The 21,316-nt window shown below is 37.3% G+C and overlaps 1 protein-coding gene across 5 annotated transcripts in view; it reads right to left on the reverse strand.

Annotated features, from left to right (window-relative positions):
• Window positions 1-21,316, reverse strand: part of EDRF1 (erythroid differentiation regulatory factor 1) — a 39,570-nt gene that overhangs the window by 4,599 nt on the left and 13,655 nt on the right. For 2 of the 5 annotated variants that reach the window (XM_076009718.1, XM_076009717.1), the window contains 15 exons: window positions 20,097-20,244; window positions 19,911-20,019; window positions 19,469-19,580; window positions 17,866-18,126; window positions 15,926-15,997; window positions 15,487-15,637; window positions 13,326-13,514; window positions 12,782-12,982; window positions 10,330-10,548; window positions 7,905-8,128; window positions 6,390-6,548; window positions 6,064-6,213; window positions 4,529-4,682; window positions 1,465-1,580; window positions 522-673 (listed from right to left, as the gene is read on the reverse strand). In XM_076009718.1, the coding sequence (XP_075865833.1) occupies window positions 522-673; window positions 1,465-1,580; window positions 4,529-4,682; window positions 6,064-6,213; window positions 6,390-6,548; window positions 7,905-8,128; window positions 10,330-10,548; window positions 12,782-12,982; window positions 13,326-13,514; window positions 15,487-15,637; window positions 15,926-15,997; window positions 17,866-18,126; window positions 19,469-19,580; window positions 19,911-20,019; window positions 20,097-20,244 (2,417 nt within the window). Of the gene's footprint in view, window positions 1-521; window positions 674-1,464; window positions 4,683-6,063; window positions 6,214-6,389; window positions 6,549-7,904; window positions 8,129-10,329; window positions 10,549-12,781; window positions 12,983-13,325; window positions 13,515-15,486; window positions 15,638-15,925; window positions 15,998-17,865; window positions 18,127-19,468; window positions 19,581-19,910; window positions 20,020-20,096; window positions 20,245-21,316 lie in introns of those variants that run through there. The other 3 variants (XR_012922772.1, XM_076009720.1, XM_076009719.1) reach the window with 3 other exon arrangements.

Genomic DNA, 21,316 nt, shown 5'->3' on the forward strand with positions numbered 1-21,316 from the left:
AATTACTCTAGCATAACAACGTAATTGTACAAGATGATACAGGTATGTGAGAACATCTTTTGCTAAGGTGCTCACTCTTCTTTTCTCCTAATTTCTTGGGCTTTAGGAGAGACCTTGATGCTCTGTCATCTACTTTGCAGTGTACTTGACCCTTAGTATCAAAACAATAGTCCAGACTTCCCATTAAAGACAATGGTCTGAAGTGTTACTAGAAACATTTAGGATCTTCATTCCTGGGCCATTCCTCTTTCTCTGAGAAAATTTTATTAAAAACACCGTATTTACCCTTAGGTAAGATTTTTTTGTATCTCTAATCTCAGTATGTACTAGGCTGCATGGAGATGATTCTCATCTAGTTTAGTAAGCAAGAAGGAACGCCACTTAAAATCCTGACCTATCCACATAAGAGATAAGAAAGAATACAACCTATCTTTTTTTTATAATGTCAATATAGATTATTTATATTATTTTTATAGGTAAGGTGCTGGGAAAGAAATTCCCACAAAAAAACATTAATTTACCTTGTTTTCTTTTTCGTAGAAGACAGCAGTTTGATGGACTGAAGGAGAAGAAACAACAACCGAGATTCAAATATACTGAGCAGTTTTATCACTTCTTCTTGATTAAGACTAGGAGAAGAATCGGCAGCTGGAGCACTCTCACCACTCTTAGGCTAAAAACAACAAAAAATTATTTCACTTAAGCTATCCAACAACTGTAGTTTCATACTAAAGTGATGGAAGTTTCATTAATACAGTAAACTTTTTAACCAAAACAACAAACAAAAAGCACACCTGAGATCACTTTGATAAACTAAAGCATATAATAAAAACGTCTCGTACCTAATAGGCATCTGGATAGAAGAAAATAATCCTGAATGAAAATATCATAACTTCTCACCATCAGACATAAAATGGAAATGGGTATTGGACAGAATCTGACCAACCAAAGTGAGGGAAGCCACAGGTAGGTGTACTGTGGGGACTTAAGGAAGCTTTTAGCAATAGCAGGTGGCATGAATGCTAGAATGCCCAGAAAACTAGAAATTCCTTCTCTAGGAGTCTGTTTAAGCCCCCTCACCATTAAACTGCTCCCAGGCAGTTTAGTGGAAATTATGAAAGAGGACATAGGCCTTTCTTTCACTTAAAATATAAGCAAACAAAAACCCCAGAAAACAAAAAACAACGTAAGAGACTTTATAACTTGCTAGCCAATACCTTGCTAATAACCATGGTCTATGGGCCTCATTAAGGCATACTCTTACAAAACTTTCAGATATAAAAGAAAGGAGTTTAATTCTACCAAGCAAAATAAGAAATCACTGTTAATGTGTTTTTATGCAATAGTATATATGTACAAGTGTTTTTACATACACACACAAAATATATACATACATAAACACATACCATATGGCCACTGTATACGTTCACACCCAAGAAAAAGACACTGATTTTCTCCACTTACCTGGTCAAATTCCTCTACAAGATCCTTCCGGATGAGCTGGAATGAGTGCTCAGTTCTCACCATTATATCAAGAGCCCCAGACAGTGTTTTCAATTTCCCAACATTGCTATTTTGACCTGAAGTATTTAACACAAAGTGATCATTCCTTTAAATATAAATCTAGAAACCCATCTAATATTAACATAGTCATGAAAATTTTGATTTTTAAACACCATAAAGGAAGCTCTTGAGAATCTCAACAAATCTTCTAAATCCAACTTCTACTGAATAATTTTCCCTTGAGAAAAATATTAAGTCTAACAAAAGCAATAAATAATTATTGTTTCCCTGCCTTACCATTTGGTTTTGTCCAGCTGAGAACACCACCTTTTTCAGAATAGAAGCCAGTACCTGAAGCATTAGGTTAAAGGGGACCAGTGGAGAGGAGGCTGGGGTGGATGGCCACCCCATTATTTATCAGTTGTAAATGGTCAAGGGATGTTGGTCCAAGTCACTTAAGCACTTAGCACCAGTTGTCTTACCTGTAAAACAGGTGTATTACCTTTCTGTTCAAGGCAGAAGTCAGGCCAGATGAACAAGGTTTCATTTATGAACCTTATGAATAAAACTTTTCTATAGCCGTAAGACGTTACAAAGCACCTTTGCTCTTGCTCTCCTGGAGCTGACATTCGATTGTATATGTGGCGGTGCAGCAAAGGTTTACTCTCGTCCAAACAGAGGTCTGGCCTTTGTCCCTGGCTCTCAGAAGGTGATCTGTAAGCCCTTGAAATGTCCTGCCTGATAAGAGTGTCTTTGTTTACCTGGGAGGCCTTTGGCCACACTGGGTAGTTTAACAGTATGATTTACTATATGGGGTGCAGGCCCCATGCTAACAGCTGGATTCCCAGAGGGGCTGGAGACTAAGATCAGCCACAGGGCAGTAAACTATGTCTATGTGACCAAGTGCAATAAAAACTCTGGACACCAAGGCTTCGGTGAGCTGCCCTGGTTGGTAACACTCCATGAGTACTGTCATATCAAACATGATTGCTAGGGGGAGTTAGCGCCATCTGTAACTCCACTGGGAGAAGACAAACTGGAAGCTTCATGCTAGGAACTCTCCTGGATTCTGCCTCACGTGCCTCTTCCTTTGGCTGGTCTTAATGCATATCCTTTTGCTGTAATTAACCATAAGCAGATAAGCTTTCAGTGAGTTCTATGAGTCCTTCCAGTGAACTGCCAAAGCTAAGTGGTGGTCTGGGGGACGCCCCAACCCTACAGATGGGGAGGAAATAACTGTTTCCTTCTTCCTTTAAAACATAATCTTCAGGCCGGGCGCGGTGGCTCACGCCTGTAATCCTAGCTCTCTGGGAGGCCGAGGCGGGTGGATTGCTCAAGGTCAGGAGTTCGAAACCAGCCTGAGCAAGAGCAAGACCCCGTCTCTACTATAAACAGAAAGAAATTAATTGGCCAACTTATATAGAAAAAATTAGCCGGGCATGGTGGCGCATGCCTGTAGTCCCAGCTACTCGGGAGGCTGAGGCAGCAGAATCGCTTGAGCCCAGGAGTTTGAGGTTGCTGTGAGCTAGGCTGACGCCACGGCACTCACTCTAGCCTGGGTAACAAAGTGAGACTCTGTCTCAAAAAACAAAAACAAAAACAAAAACAAAAAAAAACATAATCTTCAACTTTCTAAATAACCTGTTATCTTTAAAATTAATGGACAAATGTGATTTCAGTGTAGATTTAGCATCTGGAGGACAAGCTATTTATTATGTATGAAAATGCTGTTGAGGCAGGAACCAGATAATAAAAACATTAGGAAGGTAAATTTGAGTCATATGTACTAGAGAAAAAAACATTTGATAAAATAGGAGAATAGAAAGTGTTATAAACTAGAGCATTTATTAACTTGGCTCATAAAACTCACAAACTTGGCTAAGAAAGCCCTCTAAAATATTTACATCATTTTTCTAATATAGTCATATGCTAAAACATTTTTAAAAGGGCATTAACTACATTTATGATTTGAGCAAATTTGTTCCCAGTATCTCTCCATAAAAATGATGCCTGCTCATTCTAAGGAATTCAAACAGAGCAGAAAATTCAAAGATGCAAGTAAAAACTGAAGATCACTCCAAACCCTCCCCTAGAAAGGGCTACTGTTAATCCTAGTAACTATCCCACACATCTAGCCATGTATTATATACTGGAAAAAAGAAACAAAAACAAAAATAATTTTAATAAAAAGTATTTGCAGAAACTGTTTTAGATAGGTAATACATTCCCAAATTTACAAGATTCCCAGCCTCCCAGGTTCCCTCCCCAGAGGCTGCAACCTGTGTCCTGGGCATCCTCTCGGGGTTACTGCATACCTATACAAAGTCATATACAGTTAAAGTATTTGTTTTAATTTTATAGAAGAAAAAAACTGAAATGAAACCAAATGAATTGCCACACTTCAAATAATTGTTTCTTTACCAGACAACAGTTATTTCTCAAAAGACCCCTCTGCAAGAAACGGGAGCTGGTGAGCAAGACGGAGAGAACTTAGGAAAAAAAGTTAAGTGAATGGAGTCTCTGTCTACTCCCGCCATGGAAAACAACAGAAAAAAGCATCTCTCTTTCTTTCTCCCAGTTGATCTCTACCTCAGTCAGGCTCTATAGCAGTGTCTATTCTAGAACCATAACCCAAAGCTGCCCAGTGTCACTTCTATGTTTAGAGGGATTTAGTAAGGACCACTACCCCTTACTGTTGCTCCTCCATTTCCAATTTTTCATACTGATTTAAATCTTTGTCTAAACTTACTTGTCAAAATTTTTTTCAAATAAGGGATTCATGAGCTATACTTCAATATTGCTAGTCATCGAACATAACTAATACATTTCTTTAAGTTTTAAAAAGCACTTCAAAAACTGTAGAGAGTTCTCCTAGTCCCTATCTGAAGCAATTAACCACGGGCAAATTAAAAAGAAAACAATATTACTTACATCCAAGAGAGATCCACAGGTCTGCCTCACTCTAAGACATTCCAACACTAAGCCAATGCATACATATCTGAGAAATGAAAAAGTTAAGACTTACTGGTCATCTGAAATTCTGCAAATGCTACTCTTTCTAACTGCACTCTAAGTAGTTCACAGGGAGCATCTTTCAGAAGCTGAAAAAGCGTTACAGCTTTGCTGTAATGGAGATCTGCCAGCACCCGGTGCTGCTTCCTAAGGTGTTCATCACCAACCTAGAACCAAAAATAAAATTTAAAAAAAAATCCTAAGGCTGGGGCTTCACAATAACGACTTAATAAGTGTTCAGACTGGGTCACTAAGCACTTTTTAATTGTTTTTTCCCCCCTATAAGTCTTAAGTTTTAGTTTTTACATTTAGGTCTTTCATTTTCAGTTCATTTTTGTCTACAACGTGAGATAGGAATCCAATTTTATTCTCTTGCATGTGGAAGTTGTCCCAAAACCATTTGCTGAAAAGACTATTCTTCCTCTACTGATTTCTTGGCACTCTTAAGCTTGCTTTTGCTCTCAGGATATTAGGCCATCTGGGCAAACTTGAATTTTGGTTGCAGGCCTCCTAAAGCAAAGTATTAATAGAAATCCTCTCCAGATTAAGCTGGACCTCAAAGGACAAGACTTTCAGGATAAGGGCAATGCAGAAGTAAACCCATGCCAAAGGACTATAAGGGAAGCTATCTTTGGACTAAGCAACGGGGGAAAAACAATAAAACAAACAAAAACCATCACTGAGAAACCATAAACACAAGACTCCAGGCAGAAGCAATGCAATCTCTCTGAAGGTACTTTTATCCTAGGCCCCAAATTGTTCTTAGAAATACATGCAATTGAGCGTCAGGATTCATGTATAACACTGTTGATACTGGATTATTTCTAATAGTCTCAAACTGGAGCAACCCAAAAGTTCATTAATCATAGAACAAATAAGCTATGATGTATTTATTTAATGAACACTATGGAGCTGAGAAAATGAACAGCTAGCTACATGCACCAACAAGGATGAATCTAAAAACCTGGTGTTAAAGTGAAAGGCAATAAGCCACAGAAGAACACATACAGTATGATTCGTTTTATAAAGCATACAACAAAGTAAAATAGAAACATATTGTTTAAGTGGCAAAAACAAAAAGGGTATGGACATAGGACAGCAGTTCATCTGGGTGGTGTCGAAGGAGGCACACCTGGGGGCTCCCTAAAGTACTCTTCTCCTTAACTGCCAGGCCAGGGGTTTCCTTTTGTTATCTTTTAAACTGTATATATGTTCCACACATATTTCTATGTGCTTTTATATGCATGCTCTATTTCACAATAAAAGATGGGAGACCATACTTTAAAATTTGCATAGAAACATCACTAGAAGGCCTAACCATGTTTTAAAAAATCTAAATAACACACCCAGGCAAATACATAATTTTGCAAACTAAGACCCAATTATAGTAGAGAAAAATATATGGTATACATGAGAAAAACACCTACAAGTTTTTCTAAAGTAGCTAGTCAGAATAGATTCCATTTAAAATATATATGGAAACGTAAGAAAAGCATGCAGAAAACTTTGAACTGACGCGGCATTGCGCTGAAATCGGAATGACAGTACCTGATTCCGCAGACAGCTGTGGTACATGGACGCCAGCCTGTGGTGGATGGTTGCAGCCCGGTACTGACAGAGAGGCTGTCTCGCAGACACCGAATCAACGTCGCAGTATTTCAGGGACTTCATCATAGCTTCACTGACTTCTTTTTCAATCTATTTTTTTTTTTAAGGGGGAGAAAAAATAATACAAACTCATAATATGACTATAAGAATTTTTAAAATGTTTCAATACTCCTTGTCAAGGAAAAGATGACAACAGATGCTCAGTATCTGTTAAACAAAGGAATAGATGAGGTTGAGGACTTATTTTATAATCCAGCAAATGTTACCTGCTCCTGAGCTTTTCTAGATAATGGTGCATAATCTTGCTGTAGAGTTGCCATGGTAAAATAAGTAGTGGACAATTCCCAATTCACCGAATCCCAAACAGCTGGGTGTATATCTCGTGTTCCCAGTGATCTCAGAGCTTTCAAATAGTAATCGACAGCCTGCGAGGGAGGAAGAAGTGAGGATTTCTGACTCAGTCTGAACATAATACCAATACTGCAATAAAATGAAACATATTTCAAAACTACCCAGATGTTAATTTGATTTTGGGAGAGTTTATAAAAGGACAATATTATGAGGAAAGGAAAAATGTCGATGAACACATTTTACTGAAGAAAGTTATTTAAAGTGTACTGAACGCTACTCCACATCCCCATCTCAAGCCTGCAGGACGCCAATCCTTAGTGCTGTTTTCTGACTCATGCTGATGCATTGTCTTCCTATGGGTTTTTTTCTTTCTAAACGAAAAATTACAGTTTATATAACTAGTAAACTAGATTTAAAAATCTGCCAGATAAAGTAAAAAGAAGTAACTCCTTCCACTTTGTCACCCCATCCTCTAATACATGGCCATTGTATTTAAACAAACAAAATCACAGAGCAGTAACGTCCTCATTTCTGGTGCGTATTTGTTCATTCTTTTTTCTGTGTGTATATACACTTAAAAATGAAAAATAAAAAGGCCGTCATTTTTATTTTCAACTTTGCTAGGCCTCGAACATTCTTCACTAATTTCATTTTTAAATGGCTTCAAAGTACTTGATTACGTGTTTGCCTCCTTGCCCCCTCCCCGACAATGGATGCTGTCATTTGCCAGAAAATCTGGCAATGTCATGAATAAAGGAAACTCAATTTTTAAATTTGAAAAAAATTTAAATTTTGCCATTTTTTTTACATACGTATTAGCCACTTTTTTCTAAATGTATATATTTTATGTTCAAGGTCATTTGCCTTTGTATTTGGGTGGTTTATTTTCAATGATTCTTAATTCTTTTTTATATATTAAGGGTGTATTAACCACTGATCTGTGGTGTGTAAGTATTTTCCCTAGATTGTGGTTTGCTTTCAATTCACTTGCTATTGTGCATTTGTAAACCTTTGTTTTTATATATTTAAGTTTATTCAACTTTTACCTGGGATTTCTGTTTATTGTGCCAAGTTGAGAAAGTCCTTCCCTGCTCCATCGTATAAAATTCGTATCTGTATTTTCTTCTGGCAACTTTTACAATTTCACTTTCTCCATGTCCACGTTTAATCCATTTGACATTTACTCTGGTTTCACAAACAATCTGCTAACTCCTATTTTCCCTACCAATATTCAACATGCCATCTTCAATACTAAATTCTTACTATTTTTACACAAGTTTCTAAGTGTTTTAATGATCTGGTCTACTCCTGTGACATCACCATAGTTTAACTGTATTTGGTTTTTATGATATTTTAGGGGAACCATGGTAACGTGTAAATAAACAACAGGTGTGAATGGATGAGGCCCAACATATAAGCAAACGTGTTACCTTATTATAATACAAGCCTTCTTCTGGTGAAAATTCACGTTTGAATTCATCACTGGCACCACAATGTGCCTGTGCACAGATTCTCATGAGCCTTCCCGTGTTACATAACAAAAGAGCAGCATTTGTAGCGTCCTCAATTGACTCAAAGTTGTGAATCCCCTTTTCGAAACAAGAAAAGCTCTTTTTCCACAACTGTTGCTCTGCGGCAGACACAGACTTGCTCACTTCACAAAGAAAGAAAACAACTGTGTAAGCAAACATCAGTGTCAACTCTGCCACCGCCTCTTGATGTGCTGATGAGAGGAGAATGGCAATGACAGGAGGCTGGTGGAGAGTCTACCATCTGGAGTCAACCCAGCACGCTGCTGTCATCATGCATGTTACATGAAGGGAAGGGTGCCCCTAAAATTCTTATGTTGAAACCCTAACCCCCAGTCCCTTAGAATATGCCTCTATTTTCGACAGGGCCTTTAAAGAGGTAATCAAGCTTAAATGAGGCCATAAGGGTGGGGCCCTCATCCAACATGACTGGTATCCTTATAAGAGGGAGAGACACTGGGAGGGCACACAGAGAAAAAAGACGGCCATCTGCAAGCCAAGCAGAGAAGCATCGTTGGAATCCAACCCTGCTGGCAACCTTGATCTTTAACTTTCCAGCCTCCAGAACTAGGAGATTATAGATTTCTTTTGTTTAAGTCACCCAATCTGTGGTATCTGGTTATAGCAGCCCCTGCAGACTAATACAGTAGTCTCCCCTTATCCGTGGTTTTAGTTATTCGTGGTCAACTGTGGTCTGAAAAAAATGGAAACTTCCAGAGATAAATAATTTGTGAGCTTTAAATTGTGCACCATTCTGAGTAGCCTGATGAAATCTCTTGCCATCCTGCTCCACTCTGCCCAGGATGTGAATCATCTCTGTGTCCAGCATCGCCACACTGTATGTGCCACCTGCACTTACTCACTTGTTTACCACCTGGGTTCTCAGAGCAACTGTCATAATATTTCTGTGCTGTGTTCAAATAACCCTTATTTTACTTAACAATGGCCCCAAAGCACAAAAGTAGTGATGTTGACATATTGTTATAATTGTTCCACTTTATTATTACTGTTGTTAACCTTTTGCTGTACCTGATTTACAAATTAAACTTTAGTATGTATGAAAAATACAGCATATATAGGGTCTGAGACTACCGACGGTTTTAGGTATCCACTGGGAGTCTTGGAGTATATCCCCTGTGATAAGAGGGGACTACTGTACAACACTTAAGCATAACTCTCCTCAATATTAACTGATATTAAAACAAGCAAATAAAAATATCTAAGCAAAGCACCATTTTGTAAAGATTCAAAAGCTGTAGTCCCATGGAGTTTTAAGAGGTTATAATCTCTTAAAACCTGTGTTTTATCCAACTCTCCTAGCTTCCTGACTCCTCCCATGTTCCCTGGATGACTTCCTCCTCCAGAAGCACCAATAATGCATAGGCTATCCTGACAGCAATGAACTCTCTGGGGGCGACATTTGTATCCCTAGTGCCAGGCATAGCCCCCAGATCAACAGACACACAGATATGCCTCCTTAATTTACCTGCCACCCTCAGTTCCCCCTCAGCCCTTCGTTTGCCATACTGTGTCCACCCTTCATATTTTCATCCAGTCTCATGGCTTCAACTATCACCTTTATGTGAATAGCTCTCAATCTATGTCTCACTGGCCCTAAAAGCTTCTAAGCACATTTCTAATCAGCTACTATATTAGACCTTTTCACACACATGTTCCATAGGTGTCTCAAGCTCAACATGGCCCAACTGACTCATCATGCCATGCCTGACTCATACGGGGCTGCCATACTACACATTCACGGGACCTTCCACCTCTGGCTTCTTCCTAGTGCTGCCTGCTCAGTCTGGAAAGCCCCCTTCCTCACGTTTGCCGGCAGACCTTCCACACATGCTATACCACCCTGCTCAACCATATCTTCCCAAAAGCCTTCCTTCCAAGAAGCCTACAACCTCAGTAAATACCTCCTTTCCCCACTTTCCTATTGTACTTCATTTGTACTTATCCACAACATTGATCAGAAATTGGTATTCATATCTGGCTTCCCAAGTAGAAGGAGGGACCATGCGGTAGCCAGTTACATATCTAACAAAGAGCCTGGCACATGGCTGGTTGTCCAATTTGCTTCTGAATCGATAGGATGAAGTATAAAAGTGGGAACAGAGAACATAAAAATGATAGATCCCAAGGGAAAATAATGGTTTTCTCCTAAGTTTATTTCTTGAGAACTTAAAAAATTCTCTAACAGAGCAACCCTTTATGACATAAAATCAAGTGCCAGTTACTTTGCTTTACTCATTAAAAAAAAAAAAAAAGCATAATTTTCCAATAGAACAGGCAATGAAGAGGAATCCAAAGAGGTACTCACCTACTCTCTCGCTCTGTAATGCAGCCGCCTGATTCATATAAAACACACCAATCTCATTTCTAATGTTACCCATTCTCTTCATTACTTGGACATAGTGTTCTGGATTCTGGCTTTTTAAGTCACTAAATTGCAAGATTTCATTAGCAGCCTCATAACATTTACAGCTAACAGAAAGTTGACTTTCTAAGTCTGTAGACAAATCAGTTGCCCATGCAAATCCTTAAAAGAAAAAAATAAGTCAGTATCAATGCAAGTTATGTGAAACCTTTTTTAGTAACTAAGGGAACCTGACATTTTAAATTCAAAATAATAATAAATGTAATACAGTATAAATATAAAAAGATTCAATCAATGTAATAAATTTTAAGTTTCATAGTAAAGATCACTTTATTTATGAAACTATTTTTTTAGACATTAATGTTTGATTAATAGAAATATTTTCCTGCCCATAAACACCAAACAATTCCTATCACCAGGATTTTCCCAGGTATACTTCTTTACTGGTATAGACCTAAAGTTAACTGCTAATATAAAGGTTTTTTTTCATTAAATTGATAAAAACAGTTCTTGAAATAATGTTCCAATGTTACATTTAAGTCACTGAAGAAGCTGTTAGACAAGTCCTCAAAGATTTAAAAATGCCATCTAGTGGAGAATGGAGTAAACTTAGGCACAGGACCCAAATTCAAGGAGAAAAAGAAACAATACTCCTTCCCCAAGAACATGGTGCTGCTAAAAAAAAGAAAAAGAAAAAAATAAGAAAAAAGGTAGTACTCCTGTTGGATAACACTCAAATATATGGCAAAACATCACTCTCACAAAGAAGTATTTTACATGAAATTGCTATGACAGGAGTGGTCAAAACACAGAGGATGTTCCCACTGTCTATTAAAATAAAACAATCATTTGAGAAACAAAAAGGAGAGGAAAAGAGAGAAAAATATTAGGAAATAATCCATTCCTCTACTCTCCCAGTGTACTCCTCTAGCTGTCGACTGTCAAAAACTTTTTGGGGCCGGGCATGGTGGCTCACGCCTGTAATCCTAGCACTCTGGGAGCCCGAGGCGGGTAGATTGCTCAAGGTCAGGAGTTCAAAACCAGCCTGAGCAAGAGCGAGACCTTGTCTCTACTACAAATAAAAAAGAAATTAATTGGCCAACTAATATACATAGAAAAAATTAGCCGGGCATGGTGGTGCATGCCTGTAGTCCCAGCTACTCGGGAGGCTGAGGCAGGAGAATCACGTGAGCCCAGGAGTTTGAGGTTGCTGTGAGCTACGCTGACGCCACGGCACTCACTCTAGCCTGGCAACAAAGTGAGACTGTCTCAAAAAAAAAAAAAAAAAAAACTTTTTGGGAGGTAGATGTCAAGTAAACAAAACAATTTAAAACCATAATAAAACAATCCCATGATACAAAAGCACCTTCAGAAGATTCCCTAATTGCAATGTGCTACACAACTGTGTTGAACTGAGGAGGAGGGACATTGATGCTATGGGTTAAATTACCCTGTTTCCCAGTTTTAAAGTGTGACAGTTCCAAACAGTGATATTTTCAATAAGATGACCAGCTATTAACTAAATTTAAAAAATGATGATCATAATCCCAGCTATTCAGGAGGCTAAGGCTAGAGTATTGCTTGAGCCCTGGAGTTTGAGGCTGCAGTGAGCTGTAATCATGCCACCACACTCCAGTCTGGGCAACAAAGCAAGATCCCAAAAAAAAAAAAAGATGATCACTTTCTCTTAACCCCACAGAATCATTCAGAAAGCAATTAATTCACTTTCACCAATTGTTACACCTTTTGAAAAGAAAATACAGGGCTTGGTTAACTGATTAAAAGTATTACCTAGAAAAACCTCATGAAAAGAAGTGTACAGGCCAGGCGCAGTGGCTCACACCTGTAATCCTAGCACTCTGGGAGCCCAAGACAGGCAGATCGCTCAAGGTTGGGAGTTCGAAACAAGTCTGAGCAAGAGTGAGACCCCGTCTCTACTAAAAATAAAAACAAATTAATCGGCCAACTAAAATATATAGAAAAGATTAGCCAAGCATGGTGGTGCATGCCTGTAGTTCCAGCTACTCGAGAGGCTGAGGCAGAAGGATTGCTTGAGCCCAGGAGTTTGAGGTTGCTGTGAGCTAGGCTGACACCATGGCACTCTAGCTCAGGCTACAGAGTGAGATTCTGTCTCAAAAAAAAAAAAAGTGTACAAAGTCAACACAATTGCCTTCAGAACTTATTTTATGATTAGTTCTGGTCAAATAATCAGTAACTACAACATATTTGAAAACCATTTTATACCAATACGCAAGATCATGCTCAATTTTAAAATTAAGAAATGAAACAATAAATATCAAAACACTAACATTTCTGTCACTTTTCTGTACATACTCAAATAAGCACTGGAATGAATAAGTCCATCGTGAATCAAGTGAGTGTCTCTCTGGCATACCTTGACAACTGGACTCTCTGTGAAGACTGTGTAATATCTCCTGATCTTCTTTTGTTTGGTAATTAAACTCTTCTAGGTGTGCTGCTCTATTATTTGCATTTTGGGCCAGCATTAGTTGGATATCACCACAAAGTGTCAAATATTGAGAAAGAAACAGCAGCACTTCAGAAAGCATATTGGTGCAAAGGCAGCAATATGTGTCTATTTGGAAAAGGTGGAAAGGAGAAAAAGCACAAGCACATTAAAAATTAATGAACACAGTAAATACAAAGAAATAAAAAGAAAATGTGTTACCAGCTGAAAGCTCTGTACCACTGCATCTACTTTAAGTTTATTTTGTATCAGATACATATATAATGGCTTCATGTATTTCAAAATGAAGAGATGTTAAACCAATCTAAGCAGAAACTAAAATACTAGGTCACATACACAGGATTAGAAAAAGGAATTTTAAAATAAAACTTTACAACAGAAATAGGAGTAAAATCTGATTGTGATAGAGAGGCCTTCTCCGTTCCCCTCCCACATTTGTTTACAGGCTTACCGTGGCTCTGCAAAGCTAACTTAATGTATCGTAATGCTCTTCCATACTTCTGAAGACTCATGGCAGCATCAGACAAAACGTAATAGGCCTTTGATGACTTGAGGATCAGCTGAAGCTTCATTTTATGTTGCCAAGAACCAGGGATCATTCCAGATTGACTGGAGTAATTACCCTTCTGAAGGGAGCCCACTGTGACATGGGGAGAAAAAAAGGCAGCACCATTTGAATATAAGTCTCCCAGTAAAAACTATTTTCTGTTTCTTGACAGAAACACTCCAGACTTACGTACTATTGCCACAAGACTGGGAAATTCTATGTTTTACTGTTTAAATGCAATAAAGTGGTAATGTTTAAACAGACTCTCACTTGTTTCCCTGCCGTCAGCAGCTCTGTCATTCTCTTCCAGGGTCCCTGACGTAGCTAAACTCATAACTGAGACTTGTCTCCTTTCTCCAATCTGTGTGTCAATCTGCCAAAAAGTTTACCTTCCTAAAGCACAGCTTTAATCACCGTCAAAGCCTGTCCTCCAAGATTAAAATGGTTTCTTACCTCTTCAGGCCAAGCACCTCAGCCTACTTCCTAAGCTACATGTTTTCAGTCTTAATTCCCACCACTCCACCCCTACTATGCATCAGCCGACGTCAAGTTACTACTTGTCACCTACGTACATGTCGGTTTCTTCCTGTCTCCCCTCTAAATTAACTGTCTCCTCCATCAGGAATACTCTTTATTTAAATTACTCTTCATTCAGCAAATGATCACTTTTGTGCCAAGCACTGTGCCAGGCACTGAAAACAGTGACATGAAGTTATCAGCCTCTATCCTTGAAAACATAAACTGCAACAAAATATATTAAGTGTAATTCCAGAGATAAGAACAAAATGCTGTGGAACAAAATGTTCCAAAAAGAAAAACAGATTCCCTCTCCTCCAAGCTTTGAGATTTCTCATTTTCTGATCAGCTAGAACACATGAATCTTTCAAGGCAAGAAAGCACTTAGTCTCCATTATAGTTTAAGGTGTGCACGTGTCTTTTTCCTCTATTGCTATTAAGCATCATCTCTGTGTGTGAAGCATTGTGAGAGAACTAAAGATGAATAAGATGAAGTTCTTGCTCATAACTGTGTTTGTATGTTTTAACACTATGATACAAGGCTGGTTCAGAGGACACAGTGGCAAGGGAATCAAGTAATTATGACTGTGGACAGGGGCAGGCATAGAGATTTTGAACTTGAGTGGGATTTTTCAACAGGGGAGATGGAGAAGGAGGAAGAGACAGAAAAGGCATTTCAGGAGAAAGTCCCAGTGTGGTCCTCACTGCATGCAAGCTTAAGCCTGGCACACAAGCAGCACTATATAAATGCGGGGGAATAAATCTATTCTTCCCCCACCTCCATCATTTCTGTTCATGAAACAAAGAAAGGTCCGGAAAGCACTTGGCATAAACATATAGGCTTTCAAAACATTTTTTAAAAAAACAATTGAAACTGATTAAGAAGGGGATCAGGGATAAGGTTGGAAAAAGAAATACAGATAATGTAAAAATAAAGAATAAACTCAAGACTTTTACTTCAAAACCCACATTCTTCATCATGTGATATTCCCGAGGAATAATCTAAACAATCTAAAAGTGACATTTCTAGCTTATTTAAGTACAAGGTAACAGCCAACACTTTTACAGTGTTTATTATGGACACTTTACATATATCAGCCATTTGATCATTGTAACAACCCTTTAAAGCAGGCACTATTATTGTCTCCATTTTGAGAGAGAAAAGGTGGCTCAAAAAAATGAAACAACTTTTTCTAGCAAAGCCAAGAGCTGAAGCCAGGCAGTCTGGTCCCTGGGTCTGTGCTCTTAAACACTCCACCATTTTTATGGCAATTTCTCAGTAGAACTCTACAGGCTGAAAGCATTAGTTCCTCACAGTGGGTAACGCAAGGATGCAGGCTCCTTATGTTCTTATTAGAAATGTCCAGATCAAAATATCCTGCTTTGTTTTATATTTTGAATGAAGGGTTATTACCCCTACTTCCAGTTCACATAATATCCTTTCTTCAATCCCTTTCAATGACTGTCTTAATTGACATAAGTCTGTTGTTGATAAAGAACCAGTATATCATTCTGTTGAAGGCCTTATTTGCACATCAATTCAACTTACTTTTGTCCAAAAACAAGGCCATCTGCTTCTCTAGCCCCTCGGGACCCCCCCTTGTGGATTCGTCTTCATATTTTAATGGGATTGGAGTGCTGGGGTCAGCTGCCGGAAGGTCACTTTCTTTTTTGATGCTGCTATCTACAGATTTTAAACCCTTTAAAAAAAGGAAAAACATTTACTATATACTTAACTGAAAACTAAATATAAGGCAGTATCTGGACAACTGAATACTTTTAGGAGAATTTCTACTTCAGAAACAGATTTAAAAACTCCATTTGATCTGAAAGATTTAGAAAAATTGATTTGGTTTCCACTTATGCTTAAAGAAAAAAAATCACAGCAGAACACCATTCAGAATAACATTTAGACACCAATGAACAAATGGTATTTGCATATTAAGTACAAACTTTACTGAAAAAGTGAAGACTAAACTTAAACTTACCTCCAGAACATAGCTAAGTACAAGTCTACAGCGCTCTTCTGTGTCATGGCAAACTGGAAATGCACAACTGGGCTTCAGAAATAAACATTTAAAATTATTAATATGCTGCCAATATAACAAATTCTATGGTTCTCATCTCCTAGGATGAGAAACTCTAAAACTCTACAAACCAAGAATTTAGAAATGTGTTTATGTATTCAGCTTAGTGAGGTATCTGATATTTAAGGTTATTACAATGTTTTTGCTGCAGATTAAATTGTTGTAAGCAGCAACAAAAATCTTGCTTAAAAAGATCTTCCAGCATATATGTTGCTTTAAGTACTTAAAATTTTAAACATAATTCCATTACAACAAAAAAGTGAGAACTAGAGTAGTAATGTTTTAGATAAATGTATAACTAATCTAATAGGTCAGCTCAGCTCCTAATTAGCACTGATACTTGGTAACACACAATTAACAATACCATCAATTTAGCAATAGGTTAACAGGTATTACCAATAGTCTCATTATATAATTTATTTGCTTAACGAAGGAACAATACCAGTTAGCAACCTCCATCTACTAAGTGATATTATGAGTAAGGGCTTCTGTGAAGCATTTCATTTTGCTAAATCCTATGAGGCTAGAATTACTTTCTCATTTTACAGAAGAGAAACAAACACAGATGGTTAAATACTTTGTCCGAGAATGCAATGAATGGGAAGCTGGGACCTAGAGTCCAGGCTGACTGCCCATTCTTCAAAAAGTCATCAAACATGGATAAGGCACAGCTAACTAAAGACATATTTATATGAATATTAAGACTGCATTCAGATACTAAAAAAGAGTGCCATCTCTGTAAAAAAGTGATGCTAACCCACTACATCTTTAATTATTATCCAACTGCCCCGTAAATCCAGGGCCTTGTATATGCAGTTTCCCATATACATGTAACTTTTGCAATCAATATTTATAACCAGAAGAACACATTTTTATTCCATTGTTGGGGTTCAAGCTGAAAGTGAACTAAAATTTAGATGGACAGTTAATGACTTTTCCCAGTAGTGACTTAGATAAATATTTTTTAATTTTTTAAAATTTATTATTATCATTTCTTTTCTTTTTTTTCTTTATATTTTCCCACTGAAGAATTGTCTATAGACAAATATTTTACTGAGCACCCACTGTATGTTCTAGACATGGGATAAAAAGGAGTGTTTGTACAGGCCGGGACCTTACATTCTAGTGAAGGGAGACAGACAAACACAAAAAATAAGACAGGCTCCATAAAGGAGATAAAAACAGAGCATGCCAGAGTGGTTAGGAAAGGTCTTCTCCAAGAGGTAACATTTTAGTCAAGACTTAAGGCTTAAAAAAGGTAGCCCTGACGAGATCTGGAAAAAGCAATGTTCCAAGCAGAAGCACCAGCAAATGCAAGGCCCTCAGATGAGCATGATCTTGATGCATCTGAGAGTCAGAAAAAAAGCCAGTGTGGCTAAGGTACCCCAACGGGGAAAGTGAAGGTCACAAAGATAGATGATATTTTAGGGTGACAGAGATGTCCCTTCAAAAACTTAACTTGGATATAAAGTTTCCATCTGAAAGTTAAAACTCTAAGCTTAAATTAAAAGATTATCTGTAAACATTATTTCAGTTCAGAGAATAGCCAGAACTCTTAAGGCTGCCCTGGACCTAATCACAGGGAGACAATATATTGGAAGGGATGGTGTCTGGAGACACACTGATGGTAGACAGTCAATGTGACCCATGCCAACAGAAACCTAAAGGGTGAGAAGTTGTTAGACATGTCCAACCTGGCAGACATGACCACATTCACGGAAAAAAGTACTACCCTATACAGCACATGTATAATGACCTCTTATGAAAAGCCAACTGTATACAATAAACCATTTTTTGTTTTTCCAATGATAAAACTTTAATGCAAATTCTAACATGCTTACTCTGATTTGATGAATAGATTTGTATTTTTCTGGTACTGACAATTCTCCAACAGACTTAATTATAGCCACTGCTTTGTTATCATCTGACGGATCAGAACTGGTGCCATAGGATCCATTTTCGTCACTGTCTGGCATCTCTTCCTCCTCTTCACTATAACTTTCATCAGAATTCTCATTTAAAGGAGATTCTGAACTTTCTTCCTTTTTAGGTTCATCCAATTGAAAAAGTTCAGAAAGCATGTAATTGGCTGAAGCAATAATCTTATATATAAAAAAAGAAATTTCTGTAAGTGACGATCATCAAAATTGTATCCTCTAAAGAGGAATGAATTTTACTATCATACTAACATATTCTAGTAGGAAGTCTGCAAATAGGCTATTTCCACCATACCCGTAATAGACACAGAAATGTTCCCAATTCATAGTTACAAATACCCTGGGTATGCTCTATAAAATTCTTACGGGTTGGTATGCTTATTTCCTGAAATTATTCCATCCTGAGCCCTTTCCTTAAAAAAAGGTGGCTTACTGTATTTCACTGAAGAAAAGCAAAAGCTTTTAAGTGTAGAGTTTCATAACTAAAATATTAACAAATATTAACCCATATGAACTGAGAAACCAGAATTTCTCTTTCTAAACTATGAATATAAGTTTATCTTTAATAGGCAACTAATATATATTATACCATCTATGGTTGTAGGAGGAAAAAACCCACTACATTAAAGAGGGAAAAGTCCATCCTGATCTCTTAAAATTAGTATTTATATGTTACCATTTGTGCCATTCTATCATTTATTAATCCTTAATCACACTCAATAGTCTTAACATCATTTTTTAACTTTCACATAAACCATTAAGTTCTGCTAAACACCATTTCAATCAGCAATGAGATATTTAAGCCAGAATTTGTTCTGCCAATTTTTCTTAAAAAAAAATTCTCTGAGTTTGGTCTCTAGGATAATCTTTACCTCCAAATTGGATGTAGCTACAATTAAAATTAATTTGGATCTTTAAAATCCTCCAGACCTTCTCTGATTTAAATAGAATACAACAATTAACCTTATGCCAAAAAATACAGTTGTCAATCAAAAAAACTGAGGGTGAGGCAGATTTAAGATAGTGGAAAGGATGACTGAGAGAAAATTTCAAAAGATGCCGCATACGAAATTTTAAATTTCCTAGTAGCTACATTAAAAAGGTAAAATCTGTGCCATATAGATTTTAATATATTTAATATAATATTAAATTTTAATTAATTTAAATTAATTTTAATGGATTTTAATATTCATTAAAATTTTTTGAAATTTTAATGAAATTTTAATATTATATTTAATCCAATATACATAAAATAGATTTCAACATGTAATGTGTATACACATATACCCATACACAATCTTCAGTGTGTACTATATACTTATAGCATACCTCAACTGAGATTAAGTATATTTTTAGGGGCTTAATAGCCACATGTGGTTAGTAGCTAACACACTGGATAAGGGCAGTTAGAGAATATGAACTAGGAGGCTTTACTGTCTAGGAAACAATTCTCTATCAAAATGGGAGAGGTTTTTTTTTGGAGAATGTATAACTGTTAACACCTTACTTGAGGATGCCTGCTTTTGTCCAACAACTTGACACAATTAAGAAGCAATGTCCTAATCGTCCCATAGTGTTTCTTATTTTGATTTTTCTTCATCATCATGTTGCAAGCAACCCTAAAAGAAAGGTTTACATCAACTTTATTTCCCATTCATCATTCCGGGCAAGACTAAAGTCTAGGCATGCTCTTATTTGTTTCTAACAGAATAAGGGTTATAAGCAGCAACTAAATATTGAATTATACCCACTCATCCCCCAAAAGTTTATATTATGCTTGCATAAGGAAGTTGAGTAATATTTGGTACAGTGTGTATATGTGTATATATTTTTATTCCACTATGAAAACCTAACAAGTATTTAAAAAACCTTGCCTTTGACAGTGTGACTGTACAGATTAAAATTTTACATAAGCCCACTTCTACATCTTAAATTCATGAAGCACTCACTTATATAAAAGAATGGCCACTGGCATTGTGAATGGATTTTGGTATTTGTCTTCAGTTTCTTCACAAAGAGTAGTGAGATCATAGAGTTTCACTATATCACTGCCACTTGCTGGAAAGAAAAATAAATAAGTCTCATTTTACAGTAATCACCCAAATCAATTATTGTTCATTCATGAATTAGCTTACCTTTAAAGAGCCAATAGGTATGTCCTTCTTTGGTACAATTTGATTTCAGAAATGATAAAATATTCTGTGCAATGTCTTTTATGACTTTAGTAGAAAAATTAGAATTTTCCAAATTGGGAATCTCTTCTGTCTTTATCATTTCATATTTCTGTAAAACACAGATGGAAGGCAGTTTAAGAGAAAACCCGAGGCAGCGACACCTTTCTTATAAAAAAGCAACCAAGTCTGTAAGTTCTGCAAATAGAGACCTAAGCAGCATGCAAACGTTTAAGCCAGTGGTTTTCAACCTTTCTTCTGCTCCAACATTCCAAAAGATTTTGATATGCCCCCATTAGCAATGGTGGTTTACTACCAGATTAATTCTCAATAGAGAATCTCTACCAGATTTAGAACCTCAGATTTACACGTGATCTTATTTCTATTCTAACATGGAACAAATAGTACTAAATACGTTCTTCTATTCCACCCTAATTTTTTGTTTGTCTGTTTGTTTGTTTTTGAGAAAGTATCACTCTGTTGCCTGGGTAGAGTGCCATGGTGTCAGCCTAGCTGACAGCAACCTCGAACTCCTGTGTTCAAGCGATCCTTCTTTCTCAGCCTCCAAAGTAGCTGGGACTACAGGCATGTGTCACCATACCCAGCTAATTTTTTCTATTTTTGGTAGAGATGGGGTCTTGCTCTTGCTCAGGCTGGTCTCGAACTCCTGAGCGCAAATGATCCACTCGCCTCAGCCTGCCACAGTGCTAGGATTATAGGCGTGAGCCACCACGCCCGGCCCACCCTAATGGTTTAAATTGAGAAGATGGTAAATGTTGGTAGATTTTACTCAGCAAGCTTTATAAAACTATTTCTGGTCTTTTCTTTCCCTAGAGCTTTGGACTCTGTTCCTTTACAGGGATGGAGGACAAGGGTGTTGAGGTGACAGTAAGATTAAAGGCTGCATGGACATTACTATCACTATTTTAAAAGTGCCTCCATATTTTTCTCTAGTTTGTCTTTTGTGCAAACTTCCCAAAACACCTCTTACCACATTTTCTTAAGTACTCTAAGACTAAAAACTCCAAATCAGTTGGAAGGAACATAAGATGAAACACAAATGCCTAAGGCTAGTTTCAACCTTCTCAGTTCATCTCAAGTCCCCAGTGTTGACTATTTCATTCCTCAAAACACTGCTTTCCTGTATTTCACACTGCACTCTTCTGGTTCTCCTTCTTGCTCCC

This window comes from Microcebus murinus, chromosome 14 (assembly GCF_040939455.1).
Source record: "Microcebus murinus isolate Inina chromosome 14, M.murinus_Inina_mat1.0, whole genome shotgun sequence".
Lineage (NCBI taxonomy): Eukaryota > Metazoa > Chordata > Mammalia > Primates > Cheirogaleidae > Microcebus > Microcebus murinus.